Source organism: Crotalus tigris, unplaced genomic scaffold (genome assembly GCF_016545835.1).
Source record: "Crotalus tigris isolate CLP2741 ecotype Arizona unplaced genomic scaffold, ASM1654583v1 scf7180000017975.10810073628:1450386, whole genome shotgun sequence".
Lineage (NCBI taxonomy): Eukaryota > Metazoa > Chordata > Lepidosauria > Squamata > Viperidae > Crotalus > Crotalus tigris.
In genome coordinates this window covers 1278584-1300940 of record NW_024096754.1, presented here as the reverse complement: position 1 = coordinate 1300940, position 22357 = coordinate 1278584, and the positions used below count along the sequence as shown (strand labels likewise).

The 22357-nt window shown below is 44.8% G+C and overlaps 1 protein-coding gene across 1 annotated transcript in view; it reads left to right on the top strand.

Moving 5' to 3' along the window:
- LOC120309004 (F-box DNA helicase 1-like) overlaps positions 1–19358 on the top strand; it is a 32203-nt gene extending 12845 nt beyond the window's left edge. Inside the window, exons 9-21 of the mRNA XM_039345777.1 lie at positions 5640–5808; positions 6624–6843; positions 8023–8110; positions 9235–9321; positions 10163–10299; positions 10713–10812; positions 10897–11021; positions 12485–12539; positions 13204–13398; positions 14594–14722; positions 15819–15922; positions 16379–16510; positions 17886–19358. Of these exons, the coding sequence (XP_039201711.1) occupies positions 5640–5808; positions 6624–6843; positions 8023–8110; positions 9235–9321; positions 10163–10299; positions 10713–10812; positions 10897–11021; positions 12485–12539; positions 13204–13398; positions 14594–14722; positions 15819–15922; positions 16379–16510; positions 17886–18056 (1712 nt within the window). The 3' untranslated portion in view covers positions 18057–19358. The remainder of the gene's footprint in view (positions 1–5639; positions 5809–6623; positions 6844–8022; positions 8111–9234; positions 9322–10162; positions 10300–10712; positions 10813–10896; positions 11022–12484; positions 12540–13203; positions 13399–14593; positions 14723–15818; positions 15923–16378; positions 16511–17885) is intronic.
- The last annotated feature ends 2999 nt before the right edge of the window (positions 19359–22357 follow it).

Here is a 22357-nt window from a genome sequence, read left to right as displayed (position 1 = left end):
GTTTTGAGGTCATTTTTGTAAATGGGAAGTGTCTCATCAAAAGGAATGGGAATATTTGTGCAGAAGGCATAAAGGAAGATAATCTATATGTATTACAGAGACAAAAGGTTCAATGTTCCCATATGTTTAAGAATGTTGCAGAGCACGATTCATGTGTTCATCTTCTACATAGAAGACTTGGCCATGCAAGCTTTAAAGTTTTGCAGCAAATGCAAGATTTTGCAGAAGGGCTAAATTTGAAGGGATGCAAAACATATTTGGACTGTGCAGTATGCAAAGCATCGAAGTCAAAGGCATTCCCAGTTAGTAAATATAGCACAAGACAAACAAAAAGAGTTCTAGAGCTGGTCCATGCAGATCTGGTGGGACCTATGCAAGCCAGTTTGGGAGGAGCAAAATATGCGCTGGTAATTGATGATTATAGGAGGTATAGTTTTTGCTACTTGCTTAGAGCAAAGACAGAGATGCTACAACAATTCAAACAGTGGGTAAGTTTTGTAGAGAGAAGGTACAGACAACAAGTGTGTCAGTTGCAAACTGACAGAGGTACTGAATTTATGTCAACTAAATTCCAACAATGGTTGGGACAGTTGGGGATAAGACACATACATACAAATCCTTACACAGCAGCAGAGAATCCTTACACAGCAGCTGAAAGAAGGAATAGTGTTTTGCAAACAATGAAAGATTCATTATTAGAGGATTCTGGTATGAGCAGGTCATATTGGGGAGAAGCCATATTGACTGCCAATTATATAGTTAACAGGCTGTGGAGTTCCTCCATTAATAATATTCCATATGCCATTCTATATGGGAGAAAGCCATCACTGGCACATTTGAGAATTTTGGGAAGTATTGCATGGGTACATATTCCAAAGACAATCAGAAGAAAGGGATAGCAAAAGGCAAGAAAGCTCAGGTTTGTGGGCTATGAGCCAGGGTCAAAAGGATATCGCTTTAGCGATGGAAGTAAAAGAATTGTAATTTCAAGGTCTGCTAATTTTGCAGAACAAAATTGAGACAGAATTAATGCAAATTCTGGTTATGTCTCACTTAATGACGGTGATCTATTTAATGACAATAACTCATCTAATGATAAAAAAATTATTATTGAAGATGTCAAAGTTCAGGGAGGAGAGGCTGAACAAGACATGAAGCCAGAAAGACTTGAGACACAGTAGCAGTTAATACCATGTAGGTCAGAGCGATGTAATAAAGGAATTCCGCCTGACAGGTATTCTGCCAGCAAGGTAAAAGTTTGCAATGTGTGGTATGAGCCAAGAAGTTATAAAGAAGTGTTGGCATTACCAAAAGCTGATGAAGAAAGATGGAAGGAGGCCATGGATAAAGAGATGAAATCCATGGGAGACCATGAAGTATTTAAATCAGTGACTTTGCCACAGGGAACCAAAGCTGTGGGTTGTAAGTGGGTATATAAGAAAAAGGTATTGCCAAATAATGATGTACAGTGGTTGCAAGATTTAAATATTAATGTAAAAGAATCTGTAATGGTATTTGAAGACAATGCTGCCTGTATAAAAATGGCAACTGGTGGCAGGGTGAAGAACAGAAGTAAACATGTAGACATTAAGTATTGTAATGTCAGGGAAGCTGTAAAAGGAAAATTGATTAGTTTACATCGTTCTTCTGAGGATAATTTGGCAGACATGATGACTAAACCATTGGGTGGTGTTCACTATGGAAAATGTATTAAGTCAATAGCTCTGATGTCTCTTCCTGTCATGAAGGGAGGAGTGTTGGAATATTCATGAGCAGGAAGAGTCATGTGGTAACTCAGTCAGCCAATGTGAAGAAAGTGCTACTGAGTCTGTGCAAAAGAGTATTGAGTTAGGAGCTGGATTTCCAGTCTCGGTTTGCCTCTGTATCTCTCTGTAAGAAGTCTTCAATTGAGCTATGTTGCTGTAAAGAAGAATGTATGGTATTGTAAATATTTTTATATAAATATAAAGAAGTTATTTTGAATCAGCTAAATGCAGTCAACTGTGAGAGCTTCTGATTTATTTATTTTTTTACCAATAGAGAAATTAAAATTCTCTAACAGTATAGTAGGAGATTACAATGCGATAGTGGATGTAAAAAAAGACTATATTAGTGGTACAAAAAAGAAAAAGAAAACACTACCAGAGACATTTTTTGATTTGGCCCATGAATTCAATTTATCAGATCAATGGAGGAAGCGGAATCCAACAAAAAAAGAATACACATTCTTTTCAAACCCACATAAATCTTGGTCTCGCATAGACATGGCATGGACCAATGAAGAAGTAGGTCAAGACATTGAGACAATAGAAATAATGCCAAACATGGGCTGATCATAATCCTTTACAAATAATTTGGAAGGGGCAGAAAAGAGTAAGGAGAAGATGGATAATGAACTCTCACATTTTGAAAGAAAAAGAATTTATAGCAAGGAGTAAAAGGGAAATGGATTTTTTTTAAGGAGAATATAAACCAACAATCATCAGTACAAATTATTTGCGACACTGCGAAAGCATATTTAAGAGGATTGGCAATAGCTTACACAGCAAGAAAAAACAAGGTGAAAAGAAAAACACAAAATATACTCCAGGAAGAGATTAAAAAATTGGAATCTAAATTACAAAAAGAGCCCCAAGATGAATTGATTAAAATGGAAATGGTTTTGGCTAAACATAAATTAAGTATGATAGATCAAGAGGAAAGAACAAAAGAATTGAAAATAGCAAAACAAAATTTCTTTGAACACGCAAATAAATCCGGGAGATGGCTTTCTTATAAACTAAAAAAAGAGAAAGAGAAAAGAATTATTCAGGAATTACACGACAAGAATGGAGAGCCACAATACAAAATGGATAAAAAGAAAGAAATAATCCAGAACTATTTTGAATCATTATATAAAAAAGAGGAGATAGATGAAGAGAACATTCAACAATATTTAAAGGCGAAGGGTCTGCCAGAATTAAAAGAAGGACAGAGAGAAATTTTGAATGGGAAAATACTGTAACAGCCTTGGAATTAAAAACTGCTGTGCAAAACCAAAAAAATAATAAAACCCCTGGGCCAGATGGCCTCCAAGGGGAAGTATACAAGACTCTTTACGAGGACTTTGAAAAGATACTGTTGAACGTGTATAATGATGTGTTGGAGACAGCTAAAATACCAGACTCCTGGATAGAAGTTACCATATCCCTGATCCCAAAAGAAGGCACAGATCCCAAACAGATCAAAAATTATAGGCCAATCTCGTTGCTAAATTCTGATTATAAAATTTTCACTACTATAGTGGCAGAAAGATTGAAACTAATATTACAGGAGATAATACAGATCAAAATGGCTTTTTACCTACAAGACAAATTAGAAATAATACGAGAACGGTGTTAAATGTCTTAGAGTTTTACGAAGCACATCCGGGAAAACAGCATTAATTTTTTGGGATGCACAGAAAGCATTTGATAGACTTAGTTGGCAATTTATGTTCCAACAGATTGAGGACATGAAATTTGGAGGGAAGATCTGGAGGAAGAAATAGTGAAAGGGCCAATGATCACATGGCGAGAAATGTGGGCCGAAATATAAATCTGGAAGAATGGGAAAGATTATGGAACATAAATTGCAAAGTGACACTGTCAACAGCATATAGGGAAAATCGATACAAAATGTTCTATAGATGGCATTTAACACCGGCGAGATTGGCCAAAATGTACAAAAATATGAATCCGGAATGCTGGAAATGTAAAAATAAGGAAGGAACATTCTATCACATGTGGTGGCTGTGCCCCAAAGCAAGGAAAAGATAGGGAACTGGATACAGCAGATAACCAAGGTGCAAATTGAATTCAAACCTGAACTATTTCGCCTGGGTATAATAAATTTAAAGATCAAAAAGCAACTCCAACACATCATTATACCTATATTGACAGCAGCCCGTATAGTATATGCTCAATGTTGGAAGGGGGAAAACATACCTACAAACGATATGATAATATACAAAATTCTTGAATGCGCGGAAATGAATAAACGTATGCTAGAATTAAAAGACAAGGAGGCCACAGAATTTTATGAAATATGGAACAAATATTATGATTGGCTAGAACAAAGAAAGAAAAAGACATGATTACTGATGTAAATAAATTGTAAATAATATATAGGAGATGTATAGCACAGTTTTGTTAAGGGAAAAATGTATTTTTTCAGTTTTATTTTTGTTGTACAGTGGAAAAAAGGAAAAATATATTTTTTTTTAAAAAAATGGAGATTGTAGTGTTACCGATAGAAGAGAATATTTGTAGCTCATGGTTGGATTGTGGGGGGTCCTTGTTGCTGTCTGAGCTGGGCGGTTTTCTTGCAGATGTTTCATGACCCAACCAGGGAACATTATCAGTACTTAGAAGCCTTTTAGTACAAGCCTTCTAGCACTGATGATGTGATCTAGTTGGCTCATGAAATGTCTGCAAGAAAACAACCAAGCTCAGAGAGCACCAAGGACCCCACAATCCTTCTCCATTCTCCAAAGACCTCTCCCTTGTAGCATTGATGATGTTATCTAGTTCAGTTATAAAATGTCTGCAAGAAAACAACCAACTGAACACCAAGGATGCCACAGTCGTCCTCCTCCTCCTCCTCAAACCGCGCTCCCTTCAAGCACTGATGATGTTACCTAGTTGGGTCATGAAATGAATGTAAGAAAATGACCAAACTCGGAGCTATCTAGAACCCAGCAGTTCAACTGTGAGCTACAAATATTCTCCTCCATCCATACATTTGCACTCTTTCTGTCTCTCTCTCATTCTCTCTCTCTCTCTCTCTCTCTCTCTCTCTCTCTCTCTCACACACACACACACACACACACAAAGACTCATATACACTTATCCACTAGGCTGGCAGAATGGGTGGGCTTTCTTTGTAGATTGACAAGACCGGCAGCTACTGGTGACCGTTCAGAGTTACAGTGACATGGAAAAAAGGGATTTACGACTCCTTTTCAGACTTACAGCCTTTGCAGCATCCCCACGGTCACGTGATCAAAATTCAGACGCATGGGAACTGACTCCTATTTATGACCGTTGCAGTGTCCTCAGGGTCACGGGATCCCTTTTGCGACCTCCTGACCAGCAGACTCAGCGTGGAAACCAGATTCACTTAACAACCATGTTACTAAATTAACAACCGCAGTGATTCACTTAACCACTGTGCCAAGAAAGGTTGTAAAATGGGGCAAAAATTACCTAAGAAATGTTTCACTTAGCAACGAAAATTTGGGGCACAATTGTGGTCGTAAGTCGAGGACTGCCTGTATTGCCTTGTTGATTTTCAAGTCTGATAGCTGTTGATGGGATTTGCACAGGGGGCCTCTCCCTCTGCTGAGAACCCCATTTTGTTTTTGTCTGGTTCAAGTGACTTTTTTCCCCCTTGTTTCCTTAATGACTTGGTTCCTTCTCATCGGAAGGGATCTATTAGATCTGTTAGTCCTGGATTTTATCCACCTTGCTTAATTTCATCTGTAGACATGGAAGCTTCACATCTTCCACCTGCAAAGTCCTGGGGATTTTTTTTTTTTCTGCCATCCTGGCTATCTGGAAGGAACCTGGCTAGGAAATAACAACCTGGAAGGACTGAAATGTTTTTAATTTTTCACACAGGCACCGGGAAAACGTACACACTGATCCAGTACACCAAGAAATGGCCCGAGCTTAAGTTCTTGTACTTGCCATTCAACAGTTCCGTCCGAGAACAGGCGAAGCAGCTTTTCCCTGAGAACGTCACCTGTGAAACCTTCCACTCCTTAGCTAAGGAAGCCCTAGAAAAATTGTAAGTAGCTGCCTCCTATTTAATGAATCGGCCCTGGTTTTAAAAAACAGTGATGTGGTGAGGTATAACATAATGAAAAAGAAAGGTAACTCCCAAAAAATAAAACCAAAGAGCTGATAAGATCCCAACAAACCAGCAATAAAACAATTTATTATTTTGAAATGGTTTCTTAAGACATTTGTGAAATAAAATAGGTCTCTCTGTTGCTGGAAGGATTGTGAACAGAATTATAGAATTAGAAGGGACCTTGGAGGTCTTCTAGTCCAATCCCCTGCTGAGGCAGGAGACCCTATAACATTTCAGACAAACAGTTGTCAAATCTCTTCTTAAACACCGCCGGTGTTGGAGCATCCACAACTTCTGGAGGCAAGCCATCCCACCGATTAATTGTTCTCTCTGTCAGGAGAATTCATGAAAGAGTGATTCACTTCAATTCGAGGTGAGTAACAGATGTTCTTTTCCCACCAAATTGCGATTTAAGGCATACTGCCCACATCCCAGAAATTAATATGGACTCTGGGGTCCTTGCTGCTCTCTGAGCTTGGCTCTTTGGTTGCAGACGTTTCATGAACCCAAGTAGGTAACATCATCAGTGCTATCTAAAATGGCAGAGAATTCCTGGCACTCTGAAAAAAAAAAATCAGCCATCAACAGGCACATTGAGATAAACAACAACTACATACCATTGAAAACAGATAATCCAAAAGCCAAAAAGGAAACAGATCAATAGACTTCCTTGCCAACAATTAACACCCAAATAAGCAGAGATGAATCACCAGGATTAATTCCACCTCCCCTCTTTCATTTGGCTGCAGTTACGGAAGGGAACTTGACTGCTGCTTGTTGACGTCCTATGTGGTCAGCTTTCTCCAATCCAATTGCCAGGAAAAGCCTCCGTTCATAGCCAAGATGATTGTTCAGACCCTCGCTGCTTTTTTCGCTTCGGCGGATGGCTCTATCACTGTGCACCACATGCCCAAATGGTGCAAGAACAACTGCGAGAAGTATGGATTTGGTGCTGAGGAGCTATGTCAGGTACAGGTTTACTCCTTGACTTACAACTGTTTCTTTAGTGACCGAAGTTACAACAGTACTGAAAAAAATAACTTTGGATCATTTTTCACAAACATGACCTTTGCAGCATCCCCATGGTCACGCGATCAAAATTCAGATGCTTGGCACCTGATTCGTATTTCTGACAGTTGCAGGGTCCTTGGGTCACGTGATCCCCTTTTGCAACCTACTGACAAGCAAAACCAATGGGGAAGCCAGATTCAGGGTGGAGGTTGGTTCTCTGAGCTTGTGGGTTGGTTTCCAAACTTTTTGTTACCGGGCTAGGTAACGTCTTCAGTGGAGTTGAGGGGATGTCAGTGTCGCTGTTCTTTTGTTGATAAGGGCTTCAAGTATGGGTGTGTCGAGTGAGGGTCTTGTGATGGGTCAGGTGTGAGTCATCAGTGAGAGGCTAGTGATGGGTCTCGCCATGGGGAGGTTACGTCAGGTCAGGATCCTTGGGAGGTGAATTACTGGTAGTGGGGGATTGCGCGGGATGGTTGAGGATCGGTGTCGTCCCCGGTTGGCTGTGTGGTTGATTTGGATTCTGAGGGGTGCGAAGGCCAGTTGTAGGTTGATGTGTCTGTGGATGGAATTGCTGGTGGAGTGCCAGGCTTCGAAAAACTCATGTGCCTGGCGGGTGGTGGCGTGGCTGATGATTTGTGTGTTGCTCCAATCAATTGTTCCACCTCCCTGTCACAACACCCAAGCCTCTCATTGATGACTCACACCTGACCCATCACAACCCTCACTCGACACACCCACACCTTATCAACAGAGGAACACGGACATCCCCTCCACTCCGCTGAAGATGTTACCTAGCCTTGTAATGAAACGTTCGGAAACCAACCTACAAGCTCGGAGAACAAACCTTCACCCTCATCCTACACCTATTTGCCCCTATTGCAACTGTGTGATGAACTTAACAACTGCAGCGATTCATTTAACAACTGTGTCAAGAAAGGTTGTAAAATGGGGCAAAACTCATTTAAACAACAGTGTTGCTCAGCAATGGAAATTTGGGGCTCAATTGTGGTCGTAAGAAGAGGACTACCTGTGGATCCAGACCGTCCTTCTCCTTCAAGGTCTCTGGGCAGCCTGGATGAGAAAGCCTCGGATCTGATCTTGTCTGGCAAGATCTACTTACCAGCTTTTGCTTTCTAGATCATTGTTGAAGAAGCAAAAGAAATATGGAGGGAGATGCAGACGCTGAGCCCAACTGGGGAAATGGCTCACCGAATAACGCATGAAGGTAGGTGGGATATGTGAGGTTTCATTTAGCTCTGGTTGCATTTAGCTCTGCTGAAGAAAGAGGAAGAAAAAAATAAGAATAAAGGGGCAGTTTTTTTCATGGAGGGAAATTCTAGTTCTTAGGCAAAATGCCAGCTGGGTGACTTTGGGCCAATCACCAGGAGATGGTGAGTTCTACTCCCACCTTAGGAACGAAAACCAGCGTGGTGACTTTGGGCCAATTATTAGGTGACAGTGAGTTCCAGTTCCACCTCAGGAATGAAAGTTGGCTGTGTGACTTGGGAGTAATCACCAGGAGATGGTGAGTTCTAGTCCCTCCTTAAAGCATGAAAGCCAGCTGGTGACTATGGACCAATCACTAGAAGACAGTGAGTTCAAATCCCACCTTAGGAATGAAAGCTGGCTGGGTGCCTTTGAACTAATCACCAGAGACGGTGAATTCTAGTACTGTAGCCATGAATGCTGGCTGGGTGACTTTGGGCCAATCACCAGGAGATGGGGAGTTATAGTCCTGCCTTAGGAATGCAATTCGGCTGGCTGACTTTGGGCCAATCACCAGGAGACGGGGAGTTATAGTTCCACCTTAGGCAAGAAAGCCAACTGGGTGACTTTGGGCCAATCACCAGGAGACGGTGAGTTCTAGTCCTTTTTTGGCCAGTTTAAGACTTGTGGACTTCAAGGAAAGCCAGCTGGTGACTTTGGGCCAATCACCAGGAGATGGGGAGTTATAGTCCTGCCTTAGGAATGAAAGCCAACTGGATGACTTTGGGCCAATCACCAGGAGACAGTGAGTTCTAGTCCTTCCTTAGGCATGCAATCCAGCTGAGTGACTTTGGGCCAGTCACCAGGAGACGGTGAATTCTAGTCCTGTCTTGGCCGGTTTAAGACTTGTGGACTTCAACTCTCCGGAATTTCCCAGCCAGCGTGTTGGGAATTGAAGTCCACACATCTTTAAGTGGCCAAGCTTGGGAAACCCTGTATTCAAAGAAAATATAACATCAGGCTTCCTTTTTAAATAGTGGGCTCTGTTTCTGTTGTAACACGGGTGTCCCAGACCGCAAAGCCGCAAATGTTGCTTTATTGTGCACTGGTGTTGATTTTAAGCGTTGGTCTTATGTCTTTTAGGTTACTTGAAGCTTTGGCAACTCCAGAAGCCTTCGCTTTCTGATTATGATGTCATCTTGGTGGATGAGGCCCAAAATTGCACCCCCGGTGAGTGAGGTGTAGGTGCTGGGTTCAGTTTTCCAAGTACAGGTAGTCCTCGACTTACGACATTTTGCTTAGTGACCATTTGACATTACGACAGCGCTGAAAAAAGGGACACGGTCCTTTTTCTCACGACCGTTGCATCATCCTCACAGTCACGTCATCAAAATTGGGAGGTTTGGCAACTGATTCCTATTCACGCAGTATCCCAGAGGGTCACGTAGTCCTCATTTTACGACCTTCTGACAAGCAAAGTCCATGGGGAAACCGGTGTGAATATCCCGCCTGATGATCCCAACGAAGTAAGCACAACCGAGACACTCCAATCGCTAGTGCAGACTTTATTGAGTACAGCATACCGGCACTGATGAATAGAAAACCAGCTCTGGTTAAAATGGCATCAAGCAGGATATTAAAAGTACATGGAATGCAGGCCACATCTCCCAATTAAGCATCCGATAATTGTTGTGAGAAACAATTAAACCATGCTGGCTGGGGAATTCTGGGAGTTGAAGTCTACCCATCTTAAAGCAGGCAGGCTGGGGAATTCTGGGAGTTGAAGTCCACATACCGTCAACTTGCCAAGGTTGAAAAACTGATTAGGGAACTATTAGGGGAAATTCTGTAAGATCCATGAATTGTGAGTTTGGGATATTGTGATTTCCTCCAAACCTCTCCTGTTTTGGAAACTCCAGTTCCCATCATTTACGATAAAGATTAAAAAATTAAAATCCACCGTTCATTAAAGCCGCTCTCTCTTTTTGAGGGTCTTGTTCCTGTGACAACGTTGGCCTTGGCTTCCTTTCCACATCAAGCTTCTAAAGATCTCTCTTTTTCCTTTCTCTAGCTATGGCAGACATTGTCCGCTCACAAAAGTGTAGTGTGATCTTGGTAGGAGACCCACACCAAAAGATCTACTTCTTCCGTGGTGCTAATAACACAGTTTTCAACATCCCTCACGACCACATCTTTTACCTGACACAGGTAAGTCAAGGCAGGATGGCAGACTAGCTGGGATGCTTGACTTGGAGTTGTGGGTTACCTGTAGATTGAAGATCCAGAAGGTTCAGTTCCAAGCAGTTCATGGATCTCATTGTGGGTCCTCTCCAGTTCCAATTGAAAGCTATCTCGCAATTCCAATTGGAGAAGATACACACTTCATATTCTCTCTCTCTCTCGCTCTATCTATCTATCTATCTATCTATCTATCTATCTATCTATCTATCTATCTATCTATCTATCTATCTATCTATCTATCTATCGTGTGTGTTAGTGTCACAATGGATTTGCCAAACAACAGCACTTCCAGTTTTGGTTTGCTTAATCAGTGCGGCATTCACCGAAGACCCTGCAAAACAAGTGATGCTGCATTTTCCTTCCCCCTCTTGCTTCCGCAGAGTTTTCGCTTTGGCTCCGAAATCGCTTACGTGGGCGCGACCATTCTGGATGTCTCCAAGGGAGTCCGGAAGAAAACGCTGGTGGGGAACAAGCAGGAAAGTGAGTCTTTGAAGCCAGTTGTCCTTTGGTTGCTCCAGGTGAGTCTGGCTAGGCGGGACTGAGGCGGTGCTCTCTTTTCGACAGGTGACGTCAGTGGGGTCGGCGTGGAGGGGACGGTGGCCCACTTATCCCGGACCAACAAAACTGTCTTTGAGGATGCTGTGAAGCTTACCTGTGGAGACACACCTGCTAAGATACACTTGCTCGGGGTGAGTGTGAGAAGGCACAGGAAGGACGCAGTAGGGGTTCCTCCCTCCCTCCCTCTTTTCCTTCCTTCTTTCCTCTTTTCCTACCTTCTCGTCTTCCCTTCTTTCTTCCTCCCTCCCTCCCCATCTCCTTCCGTCCTTCCTCCCTCCCTCCCTCCTCTCTATCTCTCTTCTTTCTTCCTCCCTCCCTCCACATCTCCTTCCGCCCTCCCTCCCTCCCTCCCTCCTCTCTATCTCTCTTCTTCCTTCCTCCCTCCCTCCCACCGTTTTTCTTCCTTCTCTCTTTTCCTTTTTCTCTTCTTCCCTTCTTTCTTCCTCCCTCCCTCCCCATCTCCTTCCGCCCTCCCTCCCTCCCTCCCTCCTCTCTATCTCTCTTCTCCCTCCCTCCCTCCCTCCCTCCCTCCCTCTAAAAACTAAAAACCCATAGCTTCAAGAGCTGGTTGGACTTTTTGTTGGCAATTTTTACTCCAGTGTTGAAGATGTTAATGCTCCCTAAAAGATTGAGCTGTTTGATTCATGACACCTCCAATGTCTTTATTAATATTCTTGGGATATCTGCAGTGTCCCTGTTGTGCTTCAGCATCTCAGGGTTGTTTCTAGCATACAGAACAACAGAGTTGGAAGGGACCTTGGAGGTCTTCTAGTCCAACCCTCTGCTCAGGCAGGAAACCCTCTACCATTTCACACAAGGGGCTGTCCAGTCTCTTCTTAAAATCCTCCAGTTTTGGAGCACCCACAACTTCAGGAGGCCAGCTGTTCCACTGGTTAATTGTTCTCACTGTTAGGGAAATTTCTCCTTAGTTGCAGGTTGCTTCTGTCCTTGATGAGTTTCCCTCCGTTGCTTCTTCTCCTGCGTCCCGGTGCTTTGGAAAATAAGTTTGCGAGACCGCCTATTACCTCATAGTTCCCTACGTCCAGTTAGATCCCACCGGCTGGGCCTCCTTCAGGTCCTGTCGGCCAAGCAGTGCCGTTTGGCGGGGCCGCGGGGGAGGGCTTTCTCTGTGATGGCGCCCACGTCTTGGAACCAGCTCCCCCCGGAGATTAGGACCGCTCCCACCCTGTTGGTTTTCCGTAAGCTGCTTAAGACCTGGCTTTTCCGGCAGGCCTGGGGTTTATAAAATCTGACCCCTGGATGACTGTTATTGCACTGTTTGTTTTGTCATGTTTTATGTTGTTTTTATTGTTAGCCGCCCAGAGTCCTGCGGGAGTGGGGCGGTTTATAAATTTTAAAAATAAATAAATAAAATAAATACATAAGTTCTTTGTTGCAGCCGCTCAGATATTGGAAGGCTGCTATGTTGAGGAATGTGTGGCAAAACCAATGGATTCTGCAGATGCCTCTTAATGTTTGGAGGGCATTAAGGAGCTCCAAAGGGCGGACAGATAATTATGACTATGCATCGGACTACAAGTCCCATCTCACAGGACTCTACTTGATGTTGTCCTTGTTGTCCTCTTTTAATCAGGGACTTGAAGCCTTTGACAAGATTCGTGATATCTGGGCGCTTCGTCATCCTGAAGGTGAGTTCTCTCAGCCGGTGTTTGTGTAGATGTCCAAGCTGTGTACAGGCAGCGCTTGACATACCATCCTTCACGGAGCGTGCCCAATGTGGTCATACGTTGTAAAGTCATAAAATGGCTCAGTTATGCGGCCAACCCGCTTTTACGAGCCTTTTTGCAGGCGTCATTCAGCGAAATCTCTGGTTAAGTGAATCAAGGGTTTGCTGTGAGTGAGAGTTTGAAGGAAATAAGCGCTGCTTTTCAGCAAAGCCTTGTAAAACCCGGTGATGTGACTGTAGGAAACTGGGGACAGCCATAAAGGCTACCACATTGCCCGTGACAACACAACGACAAAGGAGGCTTCAGTGTCACAACTTCAAACCTAAGTCCCTGTTTTCGGATTAGTCTTTGGGCGGTCTCAACCGTTTGTTTAGTGACCGTTCGAAATTATAACAGCACTGAGAACAGTGACTTACGACCGTTCCTCACCCTTGATGACCATTGGGGCATCCCCGTGGTTACATGATCAAAATTCAGACGCTTGGCAACTGGCAGGCACTTAGGAAGGTTGCAGTGTCCCGGGGTCACGTGGTCGCCATGGGAGCCATCTCCCCAGCTGACCATAGGAAAAAAAGATTGTAAAGTCGGACGTGACTCACTTAACATCCTGCCTTGATCTTCTTAGAGAAACTCGAGATACAGGATCCCTTCATCAAAAGTTGGGAAAAAAAAGGCTTCAAGAGCTTCAAGAACCATGCTAAAGAAACAGAAGACGAAGAACTAAAATCAAAAATTGCAATTGTGGAGGAGACTCAGGGTTCTATTCCGGATCTGTTGGACAAAATATCCCAGCACCATGTCTCGTCTCCAGAAGATGCAGGTAAATATCCTGCGCAAAGAGCCAGATCCAGACAAATAGCATTCAAACTAGCTTCTTTTATTACTATCGTCTGCCTGTAATACAGATAGTCCTCCACGTACGACAGTTCCTTTAGTGACCATTCAAAGTCACAACGGCACCGAGAAAAGTGACTTATGACCGTCTTTCACACTTAACGACCGTTGCCGCATCCCCGGGGTCCCGTGATCAAAATTCGGACGCTTGGGAACGGACTCACCTTTATGACGGTTGCCGTGTCCCCGGAGTCACGTGATTCCCCCATTTGCGGCAATCAAATTCACTCGGGAAGCTAGATTCACTTTACAGCCGTATTAACATAACGACTGCAGTGATTCGCTTAACGGCTGTGGTCATAAAATGGGGCAAAGCTCTCGCCTAACGGCTGTTTTGCTTAGCAATGGAAAGGCCGTGGATCCGAGACCAAACAAATCAGAACTCCGAGGCTCAATTTGGGCTCAGTTGTGGTCATAGGTTGGGAATTACCTTAAAGCCAGGTAAAATTGGGGTTCAAATGGGATCTTTGAAGGAAAAAAAAGATATCAGTATGAGGTTCATGAGCAGATGATGTTATCTAGTTGGGTCATGAAATGTCTGCAAGAAAACAGCCCAGTTCAGAACCCCACAGTCTTCCTCCTCTTCCTCCTCCTCCTCTCTCCAAAGCCCACTCCCTTCTAATACTGATGATGTTCCCTAGTTGGGCTATGGAACATCTACAGGAAAACCACCAAGTCAGAGAGTACCAAAGACCATAGAGTCCTCCACCACCTCTTCCTCCTCCCTGCAAACCCCACTCCCTTCTAGCACTGATGATGTTCCCTAGTTGGGTAATGCAATGTCCGCAAGTCAGCCGCCAAGCTCGGAGAGCACCAAGGGAGCCACTGCGCCTCTGTCTAGCCCTGACGCCAGGTCCCCGTGCGGTTGATGGAAGTCCACTTTTCTTTCAGACTTTGGGGTCTAGCGGGATTGGAAGCCATCTTATTCCGAGCACCTGCGGGGCTCCTCCGTCGGAGAAGGGAGAAAGGCATCCAGGCCCGCCTTCCTTCCTTCCAGATCTCTGCTGCTCGTGAAAAGAATAGAACGGACTGTCTTTATTGTCACTGTGTAACTCGCAACTCGTAGTTAAGTTGGAAATGTTCCGTTATGGACCTCACTGCTTCTCCTCTGTGTGTTTCAGACCACATCCTAGGCACTGTGCACAAGGCCAAGGGGCTGGAGTTCAACACGGTCCAAATTGGTGGGGACTTTGAGAACATCCAGCTTGCAATGGGATGCTACCCTGAAAAGGTGCCTGGGATTGAAGCCAGTGAGTAGAGTTTCCTTCCTCCCTCCCTTTTATGGAAACACATTAGCTTTTTGTCAGATGCATGGTGTGGCTTGACCGACGATAAACAACAACGAAACGCAGAACGATCCATCGGGAAGAATCTGGAAGCTGCTTTCCTTGATTCTTGGTCACATCCTAACAATGGCCATAGCCCTTAGACTTATATACAGCTTCACAGTGCTTTACAACCCTCTCTAAGCAGTTTATAGAGCCAGCCTGTTGCCCCCCCCCCCAACAATCTGGCTCCTCATTTTACCCACCTCGAAAGGATGGAAGGCCGAGTCACCCTTGGGTCGGTAAGGATTGAACTCTTGGCTGTGGGCAGAGTCAGCCTGCAATATTCCATTTGAACCACTGTGCCACCAGGGCCCTTCCTTCCTTCCTTCTTTCCTTTCTTCCCTCCCTCCCTCCCTCTCTCCCTCCCTCCTTCCTTCCTCTATCATCTTCCTTCCCTCCCTCCCTCCCTCCCCTCCTATCTCTTATCATCTTCCTATCTTCCTTCTTCTTTCCTTCCTTCCTTTTATCTCTATAATCTTCCTCCCCTCCTTTCCTGCCTCCCCTCCTATCTCTATTCCTTCCTTCCTTCCTTCCTTCCTTCCTTCCTTCCTTCCTTCCTTCCTTCCTTCCTTTATCATCTTCCTTCCCTCCCTCCCTTTCCTCCCTCCCCTCCTTCTATCTCTATCATCTTCCTATCTTCCTTCTTTCCTTCCTTCCTTCTGTCTCTCTAATCTTCCTCCCTCCCCTCCTTTCCTGCCTCCCCTCCTCCTATCTCTATCTCCTTCCTTCCTTCCATCTCTATTCTTCCTTCCTTTCTTCCACCCTCCCTCCCTTTTCCTTCTTTTACCTTCTCTCTTTCCACCCATCCATCCTTCCATCCGTTCCCCTCCCTCCCTCCTTTTTAGGGAATCCCTGATAACAATGTCTGATCAACCATGGAACACCTCCCTTGGCCTGGGAATGGGCACCACTCAGTGCTCAAGAGTTCAGATGTGTGTTTGGAGCAGATCTGCTCAAAGAAAGAAACCCATGCCATTATACTCAGTTTTTCCTTTTCCCTCTCCTCTCTCATCCAAAGCCACCCTAGACATTGAGTGGAACTTGCTGTATGTCGCTGTCACGCGAGCCAAGAAGCGTCTCATCCTGCCCAGATTGTTTGCTTCTGTCCTAGAAAAGGCCAAGGTGAGTTAAAGCCATTAATGCAGATAGTCCTCGACTTAACAACTTTTCATTTAGTGACTGTTCAAAGTTACAACAGCCCTGAAAAAAGTGACTTCATCCTAATGATGATTGCCATATCCCCAGGGCCACATGATCAAAACCTGGACGCTTGGCAACTGGTTCATACTTATGAGGTGGCAGTGTCCCAGGGTCACATGATCCCCTTTTGCGACCTTCTGACCAGCCAAGTCAATGGGAGTAAGCTAAATTCACTTAACGGCTGTGTCACTGACCTAACGACTGGGAGGACTGACGTAACAACAGTGGCAAGAAAGGTCGTAAAGTGGGGCAAAATTCACTTAATAACTGCCTCACCTTGCAACGGAAATTATGCAGTTGAGGCCTACCTGTGTTCCAGTCCTCGGGAGCCCCCTGGTTTCCTGGCTGGCTAATCACTTCTGGTGTTTTTTCCCCAAGGAATACTGCATACGGTTTGAACTCGCCAACAAAGTGCGCGAAACGACATCGCTTTGGTGTTTGGAGGACGGCTGCTGTAACGCCATCCCAGCGGATTCTTTCCTAATCCCGAAAAGAATGAAGTTTGCTTACGTACGTATCTCCTTTTAGGAAGTGACCAGCTCAGTAATACTATAACCTAGTAAGGCGGCATCCAGTTTTGGTCACTGCATTAAAAAAAAGATGTTGAGACTTTGGGGAAAGTGCCACGAAGAGCGACTAAGAGGGTCAACGGCCTGGAGACTAGAACGTGTTTTTGGTCAACCTCTCTTCCAAGCAGGAGTCGGAAATATTTCCCTCTCCTGCTGTTGCTCCTTGCAAGGATGCTTTGGAGGCAGACTGCTCCCCATTCAGAGTAACATGGAGTGCAGGGTCCTTGGTGCTCTCTGAGCCTGGCGCTTTTCTTGCAGACATTTTATTACCCAATTAAGTAACATCATCAGTGCTAGAAGACATATGCTAGGAGGCTTCTAGTACTGATGATGTTACCTGTTAGGTCAGTGGTTCTCAACCTTTTTAATGCCACGACCCCCCCCCCAACTGGTCGTAAGTCAAGGACTACTCAACCGGTCGTAAGTCGAGGACTTTCCCTGCCCGGGAGCGCCGCGCATGCGTGGTGCTGCCCCCTGCGCCGGCCGAGGCGTAGCTGGCAAGCGGCAGAGACGGCGCAGGCCGACCACCGGCTGGGCCACCAGCTGGCCCAGCTCAAGGGAGGTAAGGCACCCACCAGGCCCCAGGCGCACCAACAACCCTCCCTGCGCCTGCCGGCCTCCCACCTCCCACCCCTGGCCCTCTTTTCCTTACATTGTTAGTAGTTGCTCAGCAGGGAGGGGTGGAAACTTCCAGACAGCTCGCCTTCGCTGCAGACAACTTGCAGCACCGTTTGCCGAATGGGGCTTTTGGCGGGCTCAGCAGGGCAGAGACAGCCTGGACAACTCCTATTGGCTTTTGAAAGCCAATAGAATTAGACTCTATTCAAGAGAGTCTATTCTATTGGCTTTCAAAAGCCAATAGAATAAAAGGGAGTAGCACAGCTAAGGAAAAGGGGAAAAAAATGGCGGACTGCGTTGTTTGGTGACCCCCGTGAAATGGTCGTTCCACCCCAAATGGGGTCGCGACCTACAGGTTGAGAACTGCTGTGTTAGGTAATAAAATGTTTGTAAGAAAACAACCAAAGAATATCAAGGACCCCACAGTCCTCCTCCTTCTCCTCCACGAACCCCTCTCCCTTCTAGCACTGATGATGTTCCCTAGTTGGGTCAAGAAACATCTGCAAGAAAACCACCAGGCTCAGAGAGCACCCAGGACCCCACAGTTCAACCCTCAGCTACAAATATTCTCTCTTATCAGCACTCCAGAATCAGGAGGATGCTATTTAGAGCCGCCTCCCATGCACACGGGTGGGTAGAGATCGTCTCTGTCTTGCAAACCTCACTTTTTTTTTTTCCCCTCAACCTTTTTCTGGCAGTCGGACGGCAGCGAAACCTCCGAGATATTACTTTGTCCTTCTTGCGCAGCGTGGATCCTCGGCCCCGTTGCACACCTCGCAGGATCTCCCACGATGGTGCAGGAGGCTGCCCGTGCTCCAGAAGTCATTGAGATTCCACCTGAGTTTCGCCACCTCCTCGAAGACCTTTGAGTTCTTCACACACAAAAATAAAAATTGCACTGGGCATTTTTCAAAGCAAAAAGAAAGCAAAGAATGTAGAAAGGAAGGGGTCCTATTGATGTGAGAGCGATGCTGTTGTTGTGGTGCCTGGAGAGTCAGAATCAGAAGGGACCTTGGGGGTCTAGTAGTCCAACCCCCTCCTCAAACAGGAGGCCCTGTGCTATTTCAGATAAGTGGCTGCCCAGTGTCTTCTTAAAAAACCCCAGTGAAGAAGCCCCCTACAACTTCTGGTGGCAATCTGTTCCACTGGTTAATTGTCCTCACTGTCAGGAAGTTTCTCCTCCATTCCAGGTTGCTTCTCTGCTTGATTAGTTTCCACCTGTTGTTTCTTCTCCACCCAAGGGGGGGACTGTGCACAAATGATCGGCCACACCTCTACACGGTGGTTTTACGGTGCTTCCCTTCCATCCTGGAGCCAGCAGAACATCACAGCACCCACAGTACACCCTTGTCGCATACCTGGGGACGTCTGGGCTGCTGTCCTTACGGCTTCCCCATTTCTCCCTCTTGCACAGCCGGTGGTTCCCTTGGCTGAAATGTCCAACTTTTGCCATCCTATCAAAAGGAATAGCAACAGCCCCTATAGACTTATATACCGCTTTACTGCCCCCTCTAAGCGGTTTACAGAGTCAGCCTCTTTGCCCCCAACCATCTGGGCCGTCATTTTACCCACCTCCGAAGGACGGGAGGCCGAGTCAACCTTGAGCCCGTCAGGATCGAACTGCTGGCAGTGGGCAGAGCCAGCCTGGATGGGATCCTGCATTCTAAGCACAGCGCCCCCTTGTATTGTGTCGTATTGTGGTTGTAAGTTGAGTTGACTTCCTCTATCGTTCCGGACAAACGTCCGGTCTCTTCTTAAAAACTTCCAGTGTTGGAGGAAGAGCCACGATTTCGAGGTATTAATTATTATTAATCATGAATTGTTCTCCCTGTGATCTCCTTGCGGTCCAAGAGACTTCTCCAGCACAATTTGAAAGCACCCAACTCTCACAGCCCTACATTACAACCAGGCTTCATTCAGTGTGTGGGTTTCTGGAGAGAAATCCTAAGCCAAAATGTAGTTTGCTTAGTTTTGATTTAGCATGTTTCTAAACCCAGTTTGTAAATCATGCTATGTGATTTTGGTACTGTGAATCCCAATTGTGGCTTAGCTAACCAATTATGGTTAAGTAGCAATAGCAAAAGCACTTATATACCGCTTCACAGCAGTTTAAGGACTATCTGTATCCCCAATCCTTCCCTCCCTCCCTCCCTCCCTCCCTTCCTTCCTTCCTTCCTTCCTTCCTTCCTTCGCACTTAGCAATAGCACTTATACAACGCTTCGCAGCACTTTACAGCCCTCTCTACATAGTTTACAGAGTCAGCCTGTTGCCCCCAACAATCTGGGTTTTCATTTTACCAACCTTGAGCTGGTCAGGATCGAACTGCTGGCAGTTGGCAGAGTTTGCCCGCGATTACAGGTACTCTTCAACTTACAACAGACAATGTTTAGTGACCGCTCAAAGTTATAATAGCACTTCTGACAAGCAAAGAAGCAGGACTGTTTCACACATACAATTTTTGCTACCTCTATTGATTAAACCAACTTGACAATTCGTTTATATTTATGATGGTTGCTGTGGTCGCAGAAAGGGATCACGTGGACACTGCGACCATCATAAATGTGAGTCAGTTGCCAATTTTGATCAAGTGAGCCTGGGGAGGCTGCAACAGTTGTATGAAAAGCGGTCCTGAGACACTTTTTTCAGTGCCGTTGTAACTTGGAATGGACACTAAATGAACAGTTTTTGCAATGAAAAGGTAAAAAGAAGATGATTTTTCCAAATTCCTGTCTTTCCAATTACTCTTTAGAACTTGCGCATTTGTTCTTTTGTTTTTAGTATGTTTTTCATAAAAAAATGTTGAAAAGTGTGCTTGCTTATATGAATGAATCAAATAAACTAGTAATGGTTGCAAGTGACAATGATATGACCATTTCCTTCTTTGTGAAATCTGAATGGATGGACAGATGGATTAAATAGATTAGATGATAGATATAGAGATAGATAGATAGATAGATAGATAGATAGATAGATAGATAGATAGATAGATAATGGTAATAGAAATAGTAACAGATAAATGATAGAAGATGATAATAAATTTGGAAGAGACCTTGGAGGTCATCTAGTCCAACCCCCTGCTCAGGCAGAAAACCACGTGTTGGGAACCTGCAGCTCCAGAGCTGCATGTCGCTCTTTCAGCCTTCTGTGGCTCCCAGCCTCCTCTGCCATTTGCAGAGAGAGAAGAGACAGACAGGCACTTGTGCTTCCCTTCCCCCCCCCCCCTCTCTCTCTCCCTCTCCCTCTCTGTGTGTAAAAGAGTGGCCTCACACTGTTCTCCAACGAGTTGACAAGCTTATTGGGCGGGTCTCCTTTTGCTGCATCTCTGCAGGAAGGGCAAGAGAGAGCCAGCCCAATAAGAATGTTTACCAGCTTGTTCGAGAACAGCGTGAAGCCAGCTTGCCAGGTGAACAGAAGATTGGAGATGGGGAGAGAGAGAGAGAGGGAGAGAAAAGGGGAGGGAAGAGGGAGAGAAAGGGGGAGAGGAAAGCGAGAAAGGAAGAGGAAGGAAAGGAAAGAGGGAAAGGAAAGAGCTAATGCACAGCAGCCTCTATTTTTTTCAATTAAACTCTTCAATCAAGTTCACCACCCTTTGTGTGCGCACATGCGTGCGCAAGTTTTGCAGCTCCCAGTGTTTTCTCTGGGAAATGGGTCCAAGTGGCTCTTTGAGTTTTTAAGGTTGCAGACCCCTGCCCTATACCATTTCAGACAAATGGTTATCCAGTCTCTTCTTAAAAACTTCCAGTATTGGAACATCCACAACTTCTGGAGGCAGGTAGTTCCACTGATTAATTGTTCTGTCAGGAAATTTCTCCTTAGTTCCAGATTGCTTCTCTCCTTGGTTAGTTTCCATCCATTGTTTCTTGTCCTGCCTTCAGGTGCTTTGGAGAATAGCTTGACTCCCTCTTCTTTGGGGCAGCCCCTGAGATACTGGAACTGCTATCCTGTCCCCCCTCATCCTTCTCTTCATTAAACTAGACATACCCAATTCCATCAACCGTTCTTTATATGCTTTAGCCTCCAGTCCCCTAATCATTTTTGTTGCTCTTCTCTGTACTCTTTCCACATATTTTTTACATAGTGGTGACCAAGGCGTTGTAAAGTGGTATTAACACTTTATGTGATCTTGATTCTATCCCTCTGAATGCAGCCTAGCACTGTGTTGGCTTTTTTGGGCAGCTGCAGCACACAGCGGGCTCATATTTAGGTGATTGTCCACTAGGACTCAGAGCTCCGTCTCACAGTTACTACTATTGAGCAAGGTACCCCCTACTATGCTTGCCTAATGTAGAACCTTACTTTTTTCACCACTGAATTTCATTTTTTGTTAGATAGCGCCCAATGTTCGAGTCTGTCGGCCCTCCTGTATCCTAAGCCTGTCTTCTGGAGCAGGGCTTTTCAACCAGTGATACGGGTACTACCTGTGGTACATTGGCATCTGGCAAGTGGTACGCGACCATCCTAGAAAAGTGGTAGCGGGGGAGGGGAATGAGAGCGCCGCCCGACGGGCAGGCAGGTGTCTTGCTCGGCTGTGCCTTGGGCACTTTTTTCAGGGCTGTAACTTCGAACAGTCACTAAGCAAACTGTTGTTAAGTCGAAGACTACCTGTACTTTATTACTTTTTTAATTTTTTGTTCATCAAGTTTTTGACACCTTGCTAGGTGGTACTCGGATATTGCCATATCCTAAAAGTGGTACAATGGGTGAAAAGATTGAAAAGCCTTGTTCTGGAGTGTTGGCTATTCCTGCCAGCTTGGTGTCATCCGCAAATTTGATGAGTTCCCCATCTATCCCCTGGTCCAAATCGTTGATGAAGATGTTGAAGAGCACTGGGCCCAGAACAGAGCTCTGATATAGATTGACAGATGATAGATGATAATTAGATGATATAGATGATAGATGAGATATAAATGATAGGTAGAAATAGTAGAAGATAAATGATAGACGATAGAAGATAAATGATAGAAGATAGAGGATAAATTAGATGATATACAGATAAATGATAGATAAGATAAATGATAGATGATAGTAGAAGATAAATAATGATAGAAGATAAATGATAGTTGATAGGTACAGACAGATAATAAAGTGGATGGATGAAATAGGATGGATGGATGGAAGATAAAGATATTTACACAGCGCATGGATGAAAATCAGAATCCATTGGGCCAC